General features: G+C 34.0%; 2 protein-coding genes across 11 annotated transcripts in view; one reads left to right on the top strand and one right to left on the bottom strand.

The window, feature by feature from the left end:
• Positions 1–10,760, bottom strand: part of LOC139085697 (lachesin-like) — a 65,305-nt gene extending 54,545 nt beyond the window's left edge. The window contains exons 1-3 of one of the 10 annotated variants that reach the window (XM_070633822.1): positions 10,673–10,711; positions 9,573–9,650; positions 9,221–9,506 (exon numbers count right to left, since the gene is read on the bottom strand). The gene's annotated coding sequence lies outside the window, so the exon portion shown is untranslated. Of the gene's footprint in view, positions 1–3,418; positions 3,691–7,983; positions 8,278–9,220; positions 9,507–9,572; positions 9,651–9,713; positions 9,731–10,672 lie in introns of those variants that run through there. The other 9 variants (XM_070633819.1, XM_070633814.1, XM_070633815.1 and 6 more) reach the window with 9 other exon arrangements.
• LOC139085696 (putative zinc finger protein 840) lies at positions 9,971–13,187 on the top strand. Its single transcript, XM_070633813.1, has one exon. The coding sequence runs from the start codon at positions 11,667–11,669 to the stop codon at positions 13,062–13,064; it is 1,398 nt and encodes a 465-aa protein (XP_070489914.1). The 5' UTR covers positions 9,971–11,666; the 3' UTR covers positions 13,065–13,187.
• Positions 13,188–18,726: the final 5,539 nt, after the last annotated feature.

Here is an 18,726-nt window from a genome sequence, read left to right as displayed (position 1 = left end):
ACTCTACAAAATCTCCATTGTTTGCTCACAAAAAAAGAACTTATTCTTTTCAAATTTCCATAATCAGACACTCGAGCATCAAAAAAAAAATATCATTTCCCTTTGATTACAAAATATTCAGTTTTTTTTTCACCTTATTTTAAATATTGTTTCTTTGTGGAGATTATTTGCACTTTTCCGTCTGTCCCTTTCATGTCTGTGCTGTCTTTATGACAAGAGCTTATCAGATTAAATCACATTCAGACAATACACAGCAACTCGTTTGTTTTGTTTCACTAGTTATTTTTTTTACAACTTTACTTCTCTTTTTCATCATCTTTTGGATATGGCAAAAGTAGAACAATTTTGTGTTCACGTAAAGCTGCTTCTTTTCGTCTCTCTCCTTTCTCTCTGTGTGCTATTTTATTAGATATCTTTTACCACAACAAGTTTAAGGAGTAATGTGGAAGTTGTTATGCTTTAATGGGATTTAAGGGAGAGTTGGAGACGCATTAATTTTTGTGTTGGGGATTCTTAGGGATGGTCTTCATCTTTAGACTAGCTTTAAGAAATAATGATATGGGATTGCAATTTACTCGTATTTACTGTTCGAGTTAGTCAATTTTCATCGATAAATCTACTAAATAATCAATATTCGAGGAATAGATAATCAATTGAGTTTTAATATCTCTTCAAGATCAAGATGTACATCAGGTGACCCTAACTATCACTTTGAGGAAAATGAAGTTAAAAAATTGAAAAATTCTCGACGTTACCCTAATCTGCAAAGATCTTAGCCTAATATTGATCTTTGTTCTAATTTCTAGCATGAATCAAGCTCTGAATTACACAGTGTTTAACATTGGTCATGATTTCAACGATTTTTATGACAGTGTCTGATCCTTGGGGTAAGATGATCTTTTTTGGAGTGAAATAAAAAGGATTAAAATTATGTTTTAACCCTGAATAACACAACATATTCTCTAGGGCATCACCAATTTGACCAAAACGTGTTCTCTAGAGCAACCTGACAGCACCTTGATGCCTGATTTTGTCCCATTTTTACGACTAAAAAATTCTGTTAACCATATTGTGCTGCTAGGAAATAAGTCTCAATGGCAAGTCAAATCTGAGCCAGAGTTGAAAGGACTTAATTTTGCAAAAGTATCCACAATGAAAGTACCTTTTTGGATTTGTGAAGTCCTAAGACTCTGCAAAGCCCTAAACAAAACTTCATGTCTTGAACCAAGTTCCTGTTCCAATTTTTCCAACGAACCTAGTTTATGAAGTTCTTCCAGAATTTCTCAATATATTCCTTACAAATTCCACCACATCCAGCCAACCACCAAAAGTGACCAAACATCACCCAAATTCCATCACAAAAAAAGAGTTCCAAAAAGAATATAAAGAAACGATGAGACGTTTCAGTAATACATAGATATCTAGTATGGAATGAGAAATGTATTCTTTATTACTTGATGTCACGAATCTCACTTATCCATAAAAGTGGCGAAAAGTGGAAGTGGATGAAAATTTGTTGTTTTTCTTGTTGACTTTTGTATTTGTGTCATGACTTCTTCTTCTTATTCTTTTTTTTACATACAAAAGTCAATTTTGTTGTTTGGTGATAAAAGGAAGGAGGGGATGGATTTGAAGATTATGATAGAGGTGGTTGAGTTAGGGGGTAAATTTGATGAGTTCTAATCTTTTAATAAGAATGAGGATTTTAGGTAGAGGTGTTTTGAGGCTTGCTGTGGAGAAGGGCTGGATTGACTTGGGGTTTGTTGGGATTTTTGGGGAGATTTGAAGGAATTTTCTAGAATTTTAAGAAATTTACTGATTTTTGCGCTAGTTTCCATAAAGTTTTTGAATCTCAAGTCCAAATATGAAGCTAATTCAACCAAATACACAAAAATGCGCCTTATACCCCCAAACCCCAAGACATTTCCAACTTGTTCCTTATAAATTCGTCTTTCCTTTTCCACTTCGACCAAGGTTTTTTATGATTTCCGTTAGCTAAGTTTCACGTTTCAATGCTTACGACCGAATATCCCTTTAATTTCAATTTCGTTAATTGACTTGACTTCTCAGTCACCCCACAAAGCGCCAAACACAAAAAAATTATTTTTTTGTTGATAGTTGCGGTCGCCGATTTTCACTTCCTTATTATCGCGACTTTCATTTTAATCCGAGTCCTTTTGTCTCTATTTTTATAATTTTTAATGACGAATTTTTTTTTTTATGTTTTTCACACTTAATTCATTTTATTTTATTCTTATTGAGATATTTCCTCTCCCGCCCCTTCTTCCTTTGTTTTATTTCCGGTCTTGCATGAAAATTTTCTTAATTGAAAATCCTTTTTTGAATTACAAATTCTTTATTGTCGTCTTCTTTTGTGAATTGAATTTTTTTTTGGAAATTTTTCTTTTGTAAATTTTTTTGATTCAAAATTTTTTTTGGAATAAGATTAAGTTGAGATGGAAATAAGAAGTATCGGCGATGTTATGTATAATTTGGTAATTTTTGAAAGGATAGTGCTTAGCTTCTTAGCCTGGATTAATGATATGGAGATTATTCTTAAGAATATCCGCTGTTTTATAGTGAATAATTGAATTATTTGTGAAAAAATCTATGTTTGACGTCCTTAATAGCGTTTTGTAGATTTGTAGAATTACTAAACTTTCTATTAACATTGAAAAGCTTTGCTAAGATTTTGTATATCTCAATCCAAATATGTTTTGATCTTAAATTGATAATTGCCATGATTTCCAGTGCTATTATTACTCTTAGTTGATGACTTGTCAATACATTTATATAGAAATATAAGTTAAATTTTGTTTGAAATTTATAAAATCAGTACAATCAATCGGAAGAATTGCTGTTAAATTGCTAACAAATTTAGACTTTACTAAGACATAGCCTAGGCATTTTTAATATTTTTTTGGAATTTTAAAATATATATTTCCACAAAATTAAGAGTGACTTTGGTAAATTTTGGTAAAATCAGTTTTGTTATTAAAATTTATCTAAATCGGTAAATTTAAAGCTAGATGTTAACTAGTCTATATATATTTCTTCTTGCATAAACTCTAACTTTTTTTTTAAAAAAAATGTAGTGGTTTTAAATAACGTGTAAGATAAGATTGAAGGTTTTATATAAGATTTAAAAACCAGTTAATCTATTTTGATATTTAACTAATTATAGATTTAACTGGTTTTGAATTTTTCTGATTGTTTACTTTGAATTTTATATAAAAAATTTCCAAAAAATTCCTAACAATTATTCCTAAATAATTTGATTTTGATGGAAGAAAACTTATTGAAAGATTGGAGATCAATTATTCATAAATTGAAATACATTTAAAATCAGCAATTACAAATTTTTCCTTAATTTTTGAATCATTATCCACACTTAACAATATTAATTAAAATTTCTCACACGTTTTATTGGTAATTGTAAAATTAAAAATTCACTTTTCACCAAAATTTTAAAATTTTCTCTTATTTTTCACTCTTTATCTTCACTTTATATTCATCAATTGATCACAATGAATGATCAAATTTAATAATTCATCTTATCACTTAACTTCCGGCGATAATAACACATATTATTTTATTTTTGTGAATTTCAGTTTGAATCTTTCGTTATTTTGTTCATTTTATTCACTTTGTAAGTTTTCCGGCTTTTCCATATTTTCCAATCCTGTTTCTAAATTTCACTTTAAATATTTTATTTTTCCAAAATTTTCATCAAAATTAAAAATTCTTTTCACGTTTTTTAAAATTTTCCATCAATTTTCACGATTTTTCTCGAATTTTCTTCTTTAATTTTCTCAAGAAATTCACAACAAATTAAAGAAAAAAATTGCAAAATTTTCTCATCATTTTCATCGCACGAACTGAACGAAGAAACTGAATGAAATCATCAGAGGGAAATCTCTTTTTGATGTTGAGTGAAAAAGTTCGTCGCATTCGTTGGTTCTTCGTCCTCGGCACATGGATAGCATGCGCAGTTGATGCCGCTTATAAGGAAGACGACTTCTGTGTGTAAAACGATTTTTTCGACAAAAGAGATTCACAAGAAAAGAATAAACAATGCTCGTTATGTTGTTAAGAAAAGTGTTATTTTATTATAACCGAAAACCGATTTTCCCATTTATGCCTCAACGCGCTTCCCACCGAATCGCTTCACTTTTTTTCTCTTCCTTTTTTTATGAAATTGAAATTGCTCAATTCATCGCCTTCTTCAGGTGCTCCTAATATGATTGTATGCATGTTTATGATTTATATTATTTTATTACTTTATTGTGTTTTTAATTCCATGATTATAAGGAAAATGTGGGCGCTTGAAAATGTGGACGGTTATGGGATCTAGAATGTTTTGATTTGATTATTGTAGATTTTGATCATTTAATGTGATTTAGATGCTTTGATTATTAATATTGTCCTCAATTGGCATTAGATTAGATCCCAATAAAATTCTAGTCCAGTGATGGGCAACCTGAGTGCCACGGTACACTAGTGTGTCGCTAAAAATTCTTGGAAATGCAATGAATCGTTTGTCGTATGCTGTTTCTTTTATTTTTGCTGTTTCTAGTATAGCTGCGAAAAAGCAGCAGTATCGTAGTGGTTAGAGTTTCGGACTACCGACTCTAACAACCCGGGTTTGATCCCAGAGAAAGTCTAGTCGGATTTGGTTAGTTTTAGCTGTTTCTAGTAAAACCTAGAGTATGGTCGTCTCAAATTCGAGTTTTTCGACATTAGATTATCGAAAAATTCGAACAGTACGAATTCAGGTTTTTAAAATCAAAATTTACGTTACGAAGAAAAGCAAAAGTTTAAAAAAAAATTAACTGTCGTTTTTGAGAAAGCCACACTCGGTAACACCAACTGGTATTCGCGATATAAAAATTTTACTCTGGGCTATGCAACTGTGTAGAGTTGGAATAATGCAAAATCGGGTGGTTGTTTTCTGGTTTACCCCCCGAATTTCCCTCCTATACACGACCCCATCCCCTAATCCCTCAATCGGTAACTGCACACCTCCAGCATAACCAAATATCAAAGCAACTCCTTACCTTACTCCTTCATTTATCTTAACTTGATCATTTATTATTTATCTTCATATATATCCATCCTGTACATTTATTGTACACTTAATTCAATTACACTTTTGCTTATTTTTCCTCTCATTCTTTACTTTTCAATTCAACATTCAGCATTCATTTCGCATTTCACTTATTCTTCCTTATCTTTATTCTCCTTTTGGGAGAGAAATGCACATAAAAAATATAAAAATACACGAAAAAAATTGTTTCTTTTCTTTTGATGTCACGACATGACGGGCTATTATCTTCTCACATTTATTGCCTCATTTACAACGATGTGGATTTATTATCGTTACACTTAATGTGATGTGCATGTAATTGAAGTTATGAATAACACACACATGATGATAATAATTAGGATATGATTATGTGAATATGAAGAAGGAATTTTTAGTGTTAATTAAGGAATCCTTTTCCTGTTTATTTGAAATGTGAATAGATTCATAGATTCAGGAATTTGTGTGTAATTGGTCGAAATTGAATGTTTAATCACTGATGTCTAATTTTAGGTTAATTGGCTGTAAAGATTTGGAATATTTTGATAATGAAATATATTATTGGTATGGGGCTGTCTACCCTGCATGTGTGATTAAATTAAACGTTTCATATTACTGCTAATAGTGCCCTTAGCAGGCAAAATCCCTAACAGACAATGAGCATACTCACCTATGTGTGTGTACTCAACCTAAATATAATAGTAAATGTATGTAACCTATATATAATAGTAAATGCTCAATTTTAAGAGCATACTCATGAGCGTGCACTTTATCTGGTAGGGAATGCGTGGTCTTAAGAGCAGATAGTACCTTAACCAAGACATGGATACCAGATTTCAGTGTACCGAATGAAAGAACCTAAATAACTTGCCATCTTAGAGTCTTGGTTGCAATATTTCAATGCATAATGATCGGAAGTCTCTTGTAATAGCTCGGAAATAGTTAAGAGCTCAGACCCGATGCCGAGAACGGAACGAGACTTTGGGAAACCTAAGCAACAGTCGATTAAGCTCACTACATTACCTTCTCTAGTATAGCTAAAACATACTTTAGTATAAGCCCAACAGACCAACTCCAAATTTTCATTTAATCCAGAACAATCCCTTCCAAAAACTAATTATCTCCCTCACACGAAACTAAATCTCTCAAATATTCTTTTTTAATTTAATTTTTAAAACAAATGAAAAATTTTTTTCTCAGTTTTGGCTGAAAACTTTCATAAACGAGACAAACACGTTTCCCATAAAAGGTCATAAAAATGAAGAAGAAAGTAAAATGAGAATGAACAAAAAAAAATTAATTAACGAACTCGCACCTGCAAAATTCTTTTCACCTTTTCCACTTAACAGCATTTAATTTCCCTTTCATGTTATGAGAGGAAAAAAAAGTGTCAAGTAAGGTGGTGTGAGGGGGGGATAAGCGCAGTTTGGTGGGGTTTTTGGAGGGGCTGGACCAGCATGTTTGGGCTATGGAACTTCTGGAAATTATATGTAGCTGATCAAGCACATTTCGATCATTTTTGACAAATTTTTGGCGATTTTTTTACAATTTTTGATCATTTTTGACCATTCTGGTCAGTTCTATACCCTTTGGCTCCTAACTATTCAACTTTGGCTCATAAATATGCAAGCTTTTCAAAATTTGATCGATAATATTCCAATTCTTAATAAAATTAGCATTTGATCAGCCAAAATGCCCAAAAAACTCCAAAAACACACCCATCCAGTCCAGTTCAATCCACCTCTACATCCCTCACATCTTCCCCTAAAACCAGCTCATCTAACTTAACAGAAATTAAAAAGAAAAGTCGATGAGGATGCGGTGGTATTTTCCTCTTATAAATTCACAAAAGAAAGTACCAGCAACACATACAGTAAGTGAGTAAGGAAGAAAGGAAGAAGAAAAAAAATGAAAATTATTCATTACTGCGTGTAAGAGGGGCAATTTGGCAACAAAAAACTAAGGGTGAGAATGTAATGGAGATACACGACGATGATGGTGGAAAAGGTATTTATGATGTGATCATAAAATTAAATTTTTATATGGCTAATTCAATGGAAGGAAAATGGGAAGAAAGAGGAGATTGTTGAGGGAGATTTTGTCAGAATTTTTCTTGGAGCGATTTTGAAATTTTCTGGTAATTTGGAAGTGATGGGATGCAGAATTGAATTAGTTTAGATGAAGTGGCATACTCAGAATTTAGAGTTTAAATGGATTTCGTATGAGCTCCTTATGACTTTCTATGCTCTTAATTATGACTTTAAGACTAGCAATCACATCCATGGACTAGAACAATCCAAATGTAACAAGTTGACCCTCTGATTGACCCCATTGTCTGAGATTAGTGTCGATTGAACTAAAAACCACACACATTCTAAATTCACCAGTACATTCTAAATCTTATGTATTGACCCCCTAATATGACCACATTGCCTCACATTAGTGTCGTTCAATTTTGCAACAATACACATGGATTAGCACACTCCAAATCTACTAAATTGAGCAACTAACAAGATCCCATTAAAATACTTTCAAACTTGAATGTCCCTAAAGTCATCCCCAAAAACCTCACAAGGGATCCCAAAACAAAAAATTTCCACTAACAAGGCAGATGTAAAACTGTTACTGTTTATGCCCTTCCTCAATGGCTTTTTCACTTTCATATGAAAAAATAATTTATGGATTGAAACTCCAACGCTGACGGTAATTTGCATTCCATTCAGCTTACAGAAAAAAATATAAGAGATTCTCGTTTAAAAAAAGGAGAAGAATTTTGTCGACGATTTAAGATTGTTATGAGGAAGAAGAAGAAGGCAGTTCGAGATGGTGTAATGGGGCATTTTCTTGTTAATAGTTACAGGAGCTTCTTTTATTATTAATTTTTTTTTGTGTGTGCTTACCTTCCTTGAGCCATTGAAATTTATTTGATGTTGAATTCTCGCATGTAGTCGATGGATATTATGGATGGAATTATTTTGAGTTTTTTGAGCCAGGAAAAAATTGAATTTTTGCAGATTACTGCGATTTTTGGAGGATATTTTTTGTGAAATACCGAGCGGCACAAATAAAAAAGGCTCAGCTAAACCTCTTTTAATAACACTAAATGAAAGCCGACTCCATAAACAGGTTAAAAGGCTGCAAAACGGCGTCCATATGAATACCATGCGTCCATATGGCTGTCAAACGGCGTCCATGTGGCTGCTCAATTGTGTTCATATGACTGACAAGTCGCGTCTATGTGGCTGCTAATCGGCTTCTATATGACTGCCAGGCGTCCGTAAGGCTCTCAAACCGCCTCAATGTGTAGGCTAAACGAAGTCTATATGACTACCAAACGACATACACATGGTTGACAAACGGCGTCCATATGGCTGACAAAAGGCATCCATATGGCTGCCAAAGGAATGCGGCTTCCATTTTGTATTAATAAAAGAGGTTTAGAGGAACCTTAACAGCTCCATGACGGACCCTTCTTCATTTGTGTCGCTCGGTAAATATGGCTGCATTCCCAAAAGTTTCAATTACCTATTTCTGTCAAAATACATCAATTTGAATTTGTTAGAAAAATCAACACCCAAACCACATAAATTCATCTTAATCCCTAAGTCTCAATTACCCCGTTCAACATGTTCCTCTCAATTTCAACCAAACCAAACAAACCAGACCAAATTAGAGTTCAGCATAAAATTCACCATCCAAAATATGATGATGGATTTGTAGCATTTTGTAGTCAAATATTTACTCAAGAATTGCGAGTTTACACATTTGAATTTCAATGTAAATGAGCGGAATTGAAAATTTTCCTATTTTTTTATGCTTTTTTATAATAAAATAAAAAATGCTTTTATGGACTTGTTAAAAAATTGCTTTCAACACATAAAAGAATCGGATTTTGCTTGTTGACTTTTTGAACACGCAAACAAAAAAAGAATGTTCCTTATTATGGACGAGATATGGAAATTATTTTATTTTTATTTGCATTGTTCTCATACGTGGAAGAATTGTTTGATTTTAAAATTAAGATATGGATGAATTTTTATATTAATTAACAGCAATATGCTGAATAATGGGTAATTTTTTTCGAGAATGCTAAAGCAAATGGCGTAGACAGATAAATATTACGCTAGTCATACTTACTTACTTTACTTCCTTGGCGAAGGGGCCCATTGCCGCATTTAGAATTCGTCGAAAGCTGGATCTGTCTTTAGATAACTTCTGCCAGTTTCTAATTCCCAGCACTTTTGCATTGTTGCTCACACTTTACCTCGACCCTTTAAAACCCTTGTTATGCGCATAGAATTGCAGTGACTCGGTGGCGGAATGGTTTAGTACTTCGGGATTAAATAATTTGGTCTCGGCAAAATTAGATGCGCAGGCCTCCATAGATGTCAAAAACTGCAGTCATGCGCATCTTGGTAAACCCCTAAAATTATTTTAATTACAAATTCACCCTTATTTTCGAGGAAATAAGGAGCATGAGTATACTTACAAAACTGAGCACTCTCATTTCAATGATTATGTTGATTGTCCGCTAGGGTGGACCACAGGCTACAGGTAGTAATATCATCTAAGGAGTGGTTTTAATCCTATTATGAACTGTAGGTCTATTGAGTGCAAAGGTTTAGCGTACCCTCACTAGTTCAACAATTATTTTCCTTGAATCACTCTAGCGCAATTTTAGCAAATTCTAAATATGAACAATCTTTTTCTTCTTAATAATAATCAGCTGATTAATTTCTTATCTCACAAACTCAGAATCCTACACATCAATAATATTCTATTCTCTACAAAGTCTCATTTGATTGTGCTGTGTGAATAAGACTAACTTCACTATGTTTTTAAAGTTAATTTTAATTTTAATTCAAATTTCACTCATTTTAGCTCAAATTGACATTCTAAATTGTGACTATACAATTATAGTGTCCAAGTATTCATGCTTATTGACCATCAAAAATCCAAATCAACTCAATAATTTTATCAAAATTAATGGATCACATTTGGGTGGATATGGCGATGACAATGTCAAGAGGATTGTCGGTAACTTTCAACCAAAACTTTCCTACATTCCATCAAGACTCAGTCAGAAGTTCAGGAACTTAGAAAGCATGGATTTTACCAGAAGTGTCATTAAAAAATTAGATAGAAATTCATTCAAGGACTGCAAAAGTCTCTCAAGCTTAATTCTGGATTTAAAAATGACCACGAAAATTGACAATCATACATTCAGCATGAATCACAACTTGAAGACATTGGAGATCTACAAGGCAATAGCACTGCCTGAAAATATATTTTCTAGGCAACAGAATTTAGAGAGTTTAGTGCTGACTATGAAAAATGGAACTGATGTACCCGATAATGCTTTTGGAGCCTTAAAGAACTTAAAAAGATTTGAATTTAAACGCAGTAAAATCTCAAAATTGACTAACATCTGGTTCCAGTCACTAGGAAACTTAGAAATTTTAGATCTTAGCTGGAACAAAATTTCTGAACTTCCAAAAGATATTTTCACTTCTCTCAAAAATCTCCAGAGTATCTCACTGGACCACAACTCGCTTAAATTAATAAAATTTGATTCTTTTGGATATTTACCTAAACTTGAAGCTATAAGTGTACAATATAACCAAATAACAGCTGTCCAGAGACTATTTATTGAGAAAACAGGTGTAAAATTTATTGCAATGACCGAAAATGGATGCTCGATTGAGAGTTCTTTTGATAATACGAATGAGAGAAGCTCTCTCATGTTCAGTTTAAAGCTCTGCTTTGATAATTATGTCAAAATAAGTACTTGATAAGAATATTTTAGAATTGACCAAAATAAGAATTCACGTCATATCAATTTTTCTATATTTAACTGAAATTGCTGGATGTAATAAATAATAAAGATTTATAAATATTTATGGGATTTTCATGGCTCTCTCATGTTTAGTTTGGGATTTTTCATACTTACTTACTTAATTCGCTGGACGTCCAGATCAAGTGTGATCAATGGCGTCCTTTTCAACACATGCCATCATGACCTGCCCGTCTCAAGCGATTAGCACGTAGTACTGTCACTATATCTGCATCCTTGAATAACAGATAAAGTTCATTATTATGTCTAGTCCTGTATTCTTCTCCTTCCTTCAAAGGGCCATAAATCGCTCATAGCACGCGTCTCTCAAAGACACCTAATTCGTCTTCACACAAGTAATGGTTAGATGCATTGATGTATAGTTTAAACCTTAAGCAGCTTTTCTATCCAAAAAGAAAATTTGATAACATAATAATAATAATAATAAATATTGTCCACATAAAGTCAAAAAAGATGGTAACAAGTTACAACAGGTTACATTTGGTTGACCAAAATATACGAAACTTTTTTGTCCTGCAAAAATGTAAACAATCTCATTTTTGGTATAAATAATGCAGATTTTTCCAAGAAATATCATTCAGCTTCTCAACCTCGAAGTGAAAACAATAACAAACCACCAAAATCTCATCGATCTCAGCTTATTCAAAACAATAACAAAAATATCAGCGATCTTATTTTTTTAAAAATAAACAAAAGGTTCAAATCTTCATCAAAAAATAAATTATCAAAATGGAAATTGACTGGGAAAAAATTACATTCATTTTCAGCGCAGAAAATAGCAATGTCTTAGCTAACGACCATCAGGACCTACTGAATGAACTCTTCGAACTACCAACGCAACCGAAGGACATTGAACAATTTTCGGAGGTCCAACCAATAATCAATGAACTTGACATTGAACAACCTGAGCAGATTGTCCAACATACTGAAATCTATGAATCAGCTACAGATCAACTTAACATTCAACCTCAGCAGATCATCCAACCAACTGAAGTTCAACCAATAACAGAACATCCTCAGCTAGTTCAACCAACTAAACGATCAAGACAACAAATGGAAGAATTACCAGAACTAAAAGACTACTTGGATAGAATCATCGACGAGAATGTAAACCTTCATCAACAACACCAACACTTTGAAACTGATCTAGATCTCGATTCCATAATCACTGAATATGGAATCGTCGAAGACAACGAGGATGTAAAGCTTCCTCAACAACATCAAGCCATTGAACACAATTCCAATGAAACTGGAATTTACTACTGCGAACCATGCTCACTTGACTTCCCGTCCATCGCATACTTCAAAAGACATCAAAACACAAAGAAGCATCAGCGTGCATTGAAAATGCAACAACGAGGAAAGAAAGTCAACCAGAAGAAACAATACCTAAGAAGGAATGAAGTCAGTCAAATTAAGCAGCAATCCATGACAGGGAATAATCAGTTCCAACACACCAATTCAATCAACAACCTGACAAGTGATGACCAATCACGACTGAACATGATTGACAGTCAAGACTCAAAAACTGATACAGCAAAGAATTTCTATGAGAACTTCGACCTGGACATCGAGAACGAGGAACCTGCTGCAAAAATTCAAAAATTATCACCTGTTGAAGAAATAATGGCAGATCAGTCATTCGTTCAACATCAAACAGTACGTGGCAATGTTCTTATTTCGAGAACAGCCAGTCAACTTCCACAAACCCGTCAACCATTAGCCCACATCCAACAACAAGCACCAGCCATCCTTCAGTTACAACAACCAAAGTCAAAGATTCAATGCCAAATTTGTCCAAGAACATTCAACCTCCGCTGCCACTTTACACAACACATGAACATGGCCCACTCTGAAAACCGTAACTTCAAGTGCTCAAAATGTGGCAAGAAATTTCCAGACCAAGAATCAGTCGACAGTCACATGGAAAAGCATTTGGGTGATAAGCCATTCAGATGTTCAAAATGTGTAAAGTCTTACAACAACAAAGTCGACCTTAAAAGACACGAAAAGACTCACGAAGACGTCAAGGATCACATCTGTCCAATCTGTGGAGGAGGATTCGTCCGCTACGATCATCTGGAGAAGCATTTGTTGGTTCATCAAAGAAAAATGGCACTTAATTAAGAACGTAGTCTGTTTAAGGCTCAAAAATCTGATGTAAGGACCTAGTCTGCTTAAGGCTAAAGAACTTGATATAAGAACCTGGTCTGTTTAAGACTAAATAACTTGATGTAAGGACCTAGTCTGATTAATGCTAAATAATTTAATGTAAAAAAATTAAATAAAAAAATTAGAAACAAAAATACAAAGACTTATTATTTTTAAGGCACAAATTAGAGTCACTAAATTATCTTTCAGGAATAAACAGCATAAGCTCAATCTAGTCCTCAACACCCCCTTCCAATCTGATAACCTCTTGAGCATCAATACTTCCACATCTCCTTCCCATAAGCTGCTAGATTAGCACTTCGGTCTTAAGCATCTCTTGATCAATGGAATAATTAAATTAGCAGCTTTGAACTAGCAGACCTAGTCTCGACTTGAATCGACTTTATTCATACAATATTCGAAATGACTTCGAACACTGATCTCTACTTCAACGGCTTCACTTTGAAGCTACTAGGCACATACATTTCATAACCTTACGACCCATTACGACTAGTTATTCAAATCCATTAAATTGTCGTAAATCTAAAACCTTTTAAAGCCTAATTAACAAGCATTCTTAATCAAACTTGATTCTCAACTTAATTTGCAACTGTTTAACATTTTTTGCAATAAAATTCCACTTTTTTTATTTTGATTTATGTATTCCTTCTTGCAGAAATAGAATCAGGAGTACTGTTCACATCCAAAACAAAGAAAAATCATTTCCCATGCAATTTATTCGTTGAACTTAAGGTTTTTTACGAGCAAAAAATAAAAAAAGTAGGAAAAAAAATTATTTTTTATCATTTATGTGAATATTGTACATAAATAGTAATGAAAATTGTATCCTATTACAATTCATTTTCAAGCTCAAGTGCTTTCTGACACGAAATGTTATGAAGTGTACACATACACAGGATGGAGAAGGATAGTTGAAGGTGGAGTTGGGGATAAAAAAAATGTTGGATTAATGGTGTTTATATGGCTGGGAATAATGCAATAAAGTTAGCATTAAGGAAAGCGCAACACTAGGAAGCGGTGGATTTGTAGGGTTTATAGAGGTTTTTGCTTGTTCTTATATTGTGGTAGATACCACAGAGGTTACTTACTTACTTTACTTCCTCGGCTGGGGCGAACTGGGGCCCAATGCCGCGTTTAAAGAACGTCTGTAGACAGCTCTATCTTTCGAAAACTTCTGCTAGAGTTTGATTAGTTAGAGTTTGAACAATGGATCCCGAGTGGGACTCGAACCAACATCCTATGATTTTCAGTCGCATGCTCCTACCACTGAGCTATCGGGGATTATTCGACTATATGATAAAGCGTCATATATGGCCATTAATGGAACAGCCACAATCTTGTATCCCAGCCGGATCAATTTGAGAGAAGCTATCGACGCTTGAGATGGACAGGCCATGTATACAGAAAGCCAAGTGATGCCCTAGTAATTAAAATAACAACTGCAGAGTTTGTGGATGGCAAGTGATCGCAAGGAAGATCGAAGAATTCTAAGATTGAATTTGTTGAATAGGAAGCTAGAGCCCTTAATATCCCGAACTGGCAGGAGGATTCGAAGGAAAAATCTGTCTAAAGACATTAGCTATGAGCGGTAATGGACCCTCCTGCACCCCAGCCAACTAAGTAAAGAAAGTGAGTGATTTTCAGGAAGGTCAAAATATTTCTTGATTGGATGTGTATGACTAGACGCTTAAGTTCTTAACATTCCAAACTGAAAAAAGATCTCGAAAAATAGAGCCGGATTTATACGTTCTTTCCGCTTGGCAAAAGGTCTACATGAGTCCCAGTCAAGGAAGTAGTATTAAGTATCTATCGACCCTGAGTCCAATCAACCTCAACCCCTACCAACCCTCAGAAAGTCTGCAGAAGATCCAAAGCTTTCCTTTATCCACAACGATCATCTACAAGTTACTTTAAGCTACAACATGCATGATTCAATAATCATGCCAAGCATAATTTCATACTCATTGTTTTGTAAATTCATTCAACCATCGGCAAAAGAAAATAACCAAATAGAATGCTTGCCTGTCTGCCACTCATGACCATACAAATGGAAGAAGAATTCTTTTGTTAATTCAATTTGTTCTTCATTTTATGATTTTTTTGAATAAGATTGAAAGATTGTTGCAGGATGGAGTGAGTGTTGTGTGATGAGTTGATGTCTGGGGTCTGGTCAGCTATCTGCTATGTAGCAATAAGGTAAATGGGGCAATGAGGAAGGTACACCAGATTTTCTAAAGGATTAGCTTCAAGACACTTTACCTTCCAAATTAAGAAGTCTAAATCCTCAAATTTCCTTACAAATTCATCCATTCCTCATAAAAAATCTCCAAACAATCAAAAAGTAAATGAATAGAGCAAGTCCTAAAGCACAAATTAAGTACTTTCAATGGAAATTACATTCAATGAATGAAAAAACGAAGCAAAAGAACTGCAAAAGGCTTTTTTTTCTCTGCAAAACTTATTCAACTTCTTAATTTATTCTAATGACTCATTTACGTTTTCATGAGAAGGTAAATTATGGATATGGGCTACTGTGCTCTCCTACTAGTTCTCTCTCAGTATTGTGTGTGTGCAAATGAATGAGAAAAAATGTATTTTTAAGGGAAGCATAAATTTTATGATTGAATGATTAGTTGATTATGGCATTTTGGTGAAGGTATAGACGAGCAGCTAGAGGTAGGCATAAGAGCTCATGGGATTTCTGTGTGAGCAATAATGTAGAAGTGCTGGCAATTATAAACGGCTAGAAGTTATCTAAATACAGAACCAGCTCTGACGAGCTCTAAATGCAACTTAGGGCCCGCTTGTGCTTTCATCAAGAAAATAAATAAGGAAGATACCTAAACGACACAAAGCGATTATGACCATTATTTGGTAGGATTCTTCAAGAAAGTAAGTAAGAAAGATACCCGAACAGCGGTGAACCCGATTTATGTACTCCAGCGACACAGTGCTGCAAATTGGAATTTTCTCCATAAAAATGAACCAAAACTTGTCATCATGATGCCATCAGGGCATTTTCGTGTCTTATTGTTAATATGGCGATGCAGTGCCTTAGCAGGCACGATACTGCCCTATTGCACTCATTTGATTGGAACTGTATGATCTGAATGGTACAGCATCAGATTTAGTGGTTACCAGTATTTAACACCTCCAGATTAATTAGGGACATTTAGACATTGTATTAATCTAGACAAATTCAAAAATTGATGAAAATGATGAAGATCTATGTTTAAAAATTAAGGCTCCTAGCCAAAGCTAAGTCTAGATGATGCCAAGTCAAAGACATGCTCCCCTAAATTCCGACCAACCGATCAACATCCCCAAAAAGTCTCCAATATGCGCTATTAACCCTTCAAACCTCCTAATCCAGATTATCAACATCTAACTTATTTTAGAAAGGGAAGTGAGAGATGATGATGTGAATGTTGGGAGCAATGCCTTTATATTGCATAATATTGCCTTAACATTCAACGTATACATATTCTAATGTACATTATGTATTTAGTGTAAAAGGCAAGAAACTCAATCGATATTTTAATTTCTCTCCGACTCGACATGTAGGCTCGGCTTTTGTTGATTTTACGTAAGTTTTCTTGTTCTGCTTTTTCATTATGGAATTTAATTTTGGTCGTCTGGTTTTCTTCATATTGAATTTTGCTTCGAGTAAAATTTTGTAAATTAAATTCAACTTTAAGATTCTCAAACTAATTTAATTACACAATTATGGAGATATTATCGTGTTATGAACATGCAAATTAAACAGACCTATTTGTTATGAGCAAATATTATTGAAATTATTTTAATTTGTGTGGTGATGATGGGAGACTGGATGGGATTATTGGGAAAAGAATTTCGAGATATTTGCTTTTGATGACTTAGAGATTGAACTTATTTACTTCGTAAGTTGTACAGATCAATTGTGATCAATGGACTGACTTAGATGTCGTTTGCAGCTATCTCTTTCGACTGGTTTCCAAAAGATCTGTGTTTTCCAAAAGGTACGTGAATGTGGAACTTATTCAGTCATGTATTGCACTAGGCTTATCCAAACCATGTACCAACCAGTGCCAACCTCATCTGGAAAGCACACCTAGTAGAAATGTTCAAAAATCTGATCCTGGATCAGTGTTTTCCAAATCCTAATTCAGATTTTAGTTAAATCCGGCCTCAGATTAGAGTAAAGTTGAATTATGGCTGGAATTTGGACCATTGCTGAGTCATGTATTTTCAGTGTCATCTTCTCATAGTGGAAACCGTCAATCCAAGTCACATAATGAGGCGAAGTCGAACAAGGCTCTGATTAATTCGAGCGACATAGGCTTACTCATTTACTTACTGTATGGACAATACAGATCATTCATGATCCATGACTTCACTCAGATGAAGTCTAAAACTGGTTCTATCGCTAGCGCTTCCGTCTGTCAATTAAATAAATGAATCAACCTTTAAAATTAGCTAAAAGACCCAACAATAGACTCTGGTGAATGACCCTCATGTGTTCCTTCAGATTAATAACCCAGAAAGGGCAAAGACGCCTATGATATGCATTACAAAAAATACGCAACCCCTACATCATCTTCATCACTTACAACATTTGGCATGCACAAAAAAAAACTCTAAATACATTCTTGCAGTATTTTGCATAAATTCAAAGTGCGCCAAATGTAATTTCAATATTATTCCCTCCTTCCATACAAGCCGATTCATAAATTTTCAACAACAATAGGGATGAACAGCAGTGTGGCTCAATATGCTATATCAATTTATTGCACATATATCAAATATTTATTAAGCTGAAATCTTTTTGAGTGCTTTTTGTAATTTGCCAAAAACACTTTTTTTTACCATCCGACAAAAAAAAATATTGAAAATTATGGTTGCGAATGTGCAATAAAGGCACGACACACAATTCACAAACAAAAATATTGAGTTTGCATAAGGAGATCTACAAAAAATTATAAATTAAGTCAAGACATTCCCATCTTAATCTATAAATTTTACTAAAAGTCGATTGAAGGCGTGGTTTGTAGACATTTTGGCGGCAATTTAACTCATTCTTATTGTGCCTTTTTTTTGTACTGATTGAGGTTAGGAGATTCACAATATATTCATGTATTGAAGGGAAAATAAAAACAGAGAAACAAAAGGAAGCATTATTGTGAAGGAAATGAAGTTGAAGTGCATATTGGACTGTCGATTGAAGTATGAAGATTCACTTCCGATAGTTCTGGGTCTCATGGTAACATAGGTTGCGATCTCAATAGGGTATGTTTCCAATAGGGTTCAAGCTTATCATTAAAACACTCTTCAAGGATTTCGGCCGATTTTAGAAATTTTATTTAATTTTGCCAAAATTAGATGCGCATAGATGCAAAAAATAGCAGGCATTCAGTCGCATCTGGATGCACATCTAGAACAATAGAAGCTGACAAAGGAGGTTCGAACCCTCGCAACTAGGGTTCGACAATTACATGCAAGTACGCGCATACAGTTCGCAAACAATTTCATTTAAATTCTAGCACTTGTATGCAAGATTTGTATCTGTCTGCGGATGCTTGCATGCAATGGTCGAACTATAGTCACAATTGATCTCTGCTGCCAAAGAGATCGATGT

Source organism: Chironomus tepperi, unplaced genomic scaffold (assembly GCF_022539635.2).
Source record: "Chironomus tepperi strain 1889 unplaced genomic scaffold, CSIRO-AGI_Ctep_v1 contig_81, whole genome shotgun sequence".
NCBI lineage: Eukaryota > Metazoa > Arthropoda > Insecta > Diptera > Chironomidae > Chironomus > Chironomus tepperi.
The sequence above is the reverse complement of the archived record's forward strand: the minus strand, read 5'-3'. Positions and strand labels throughout refer to the sequence as shown.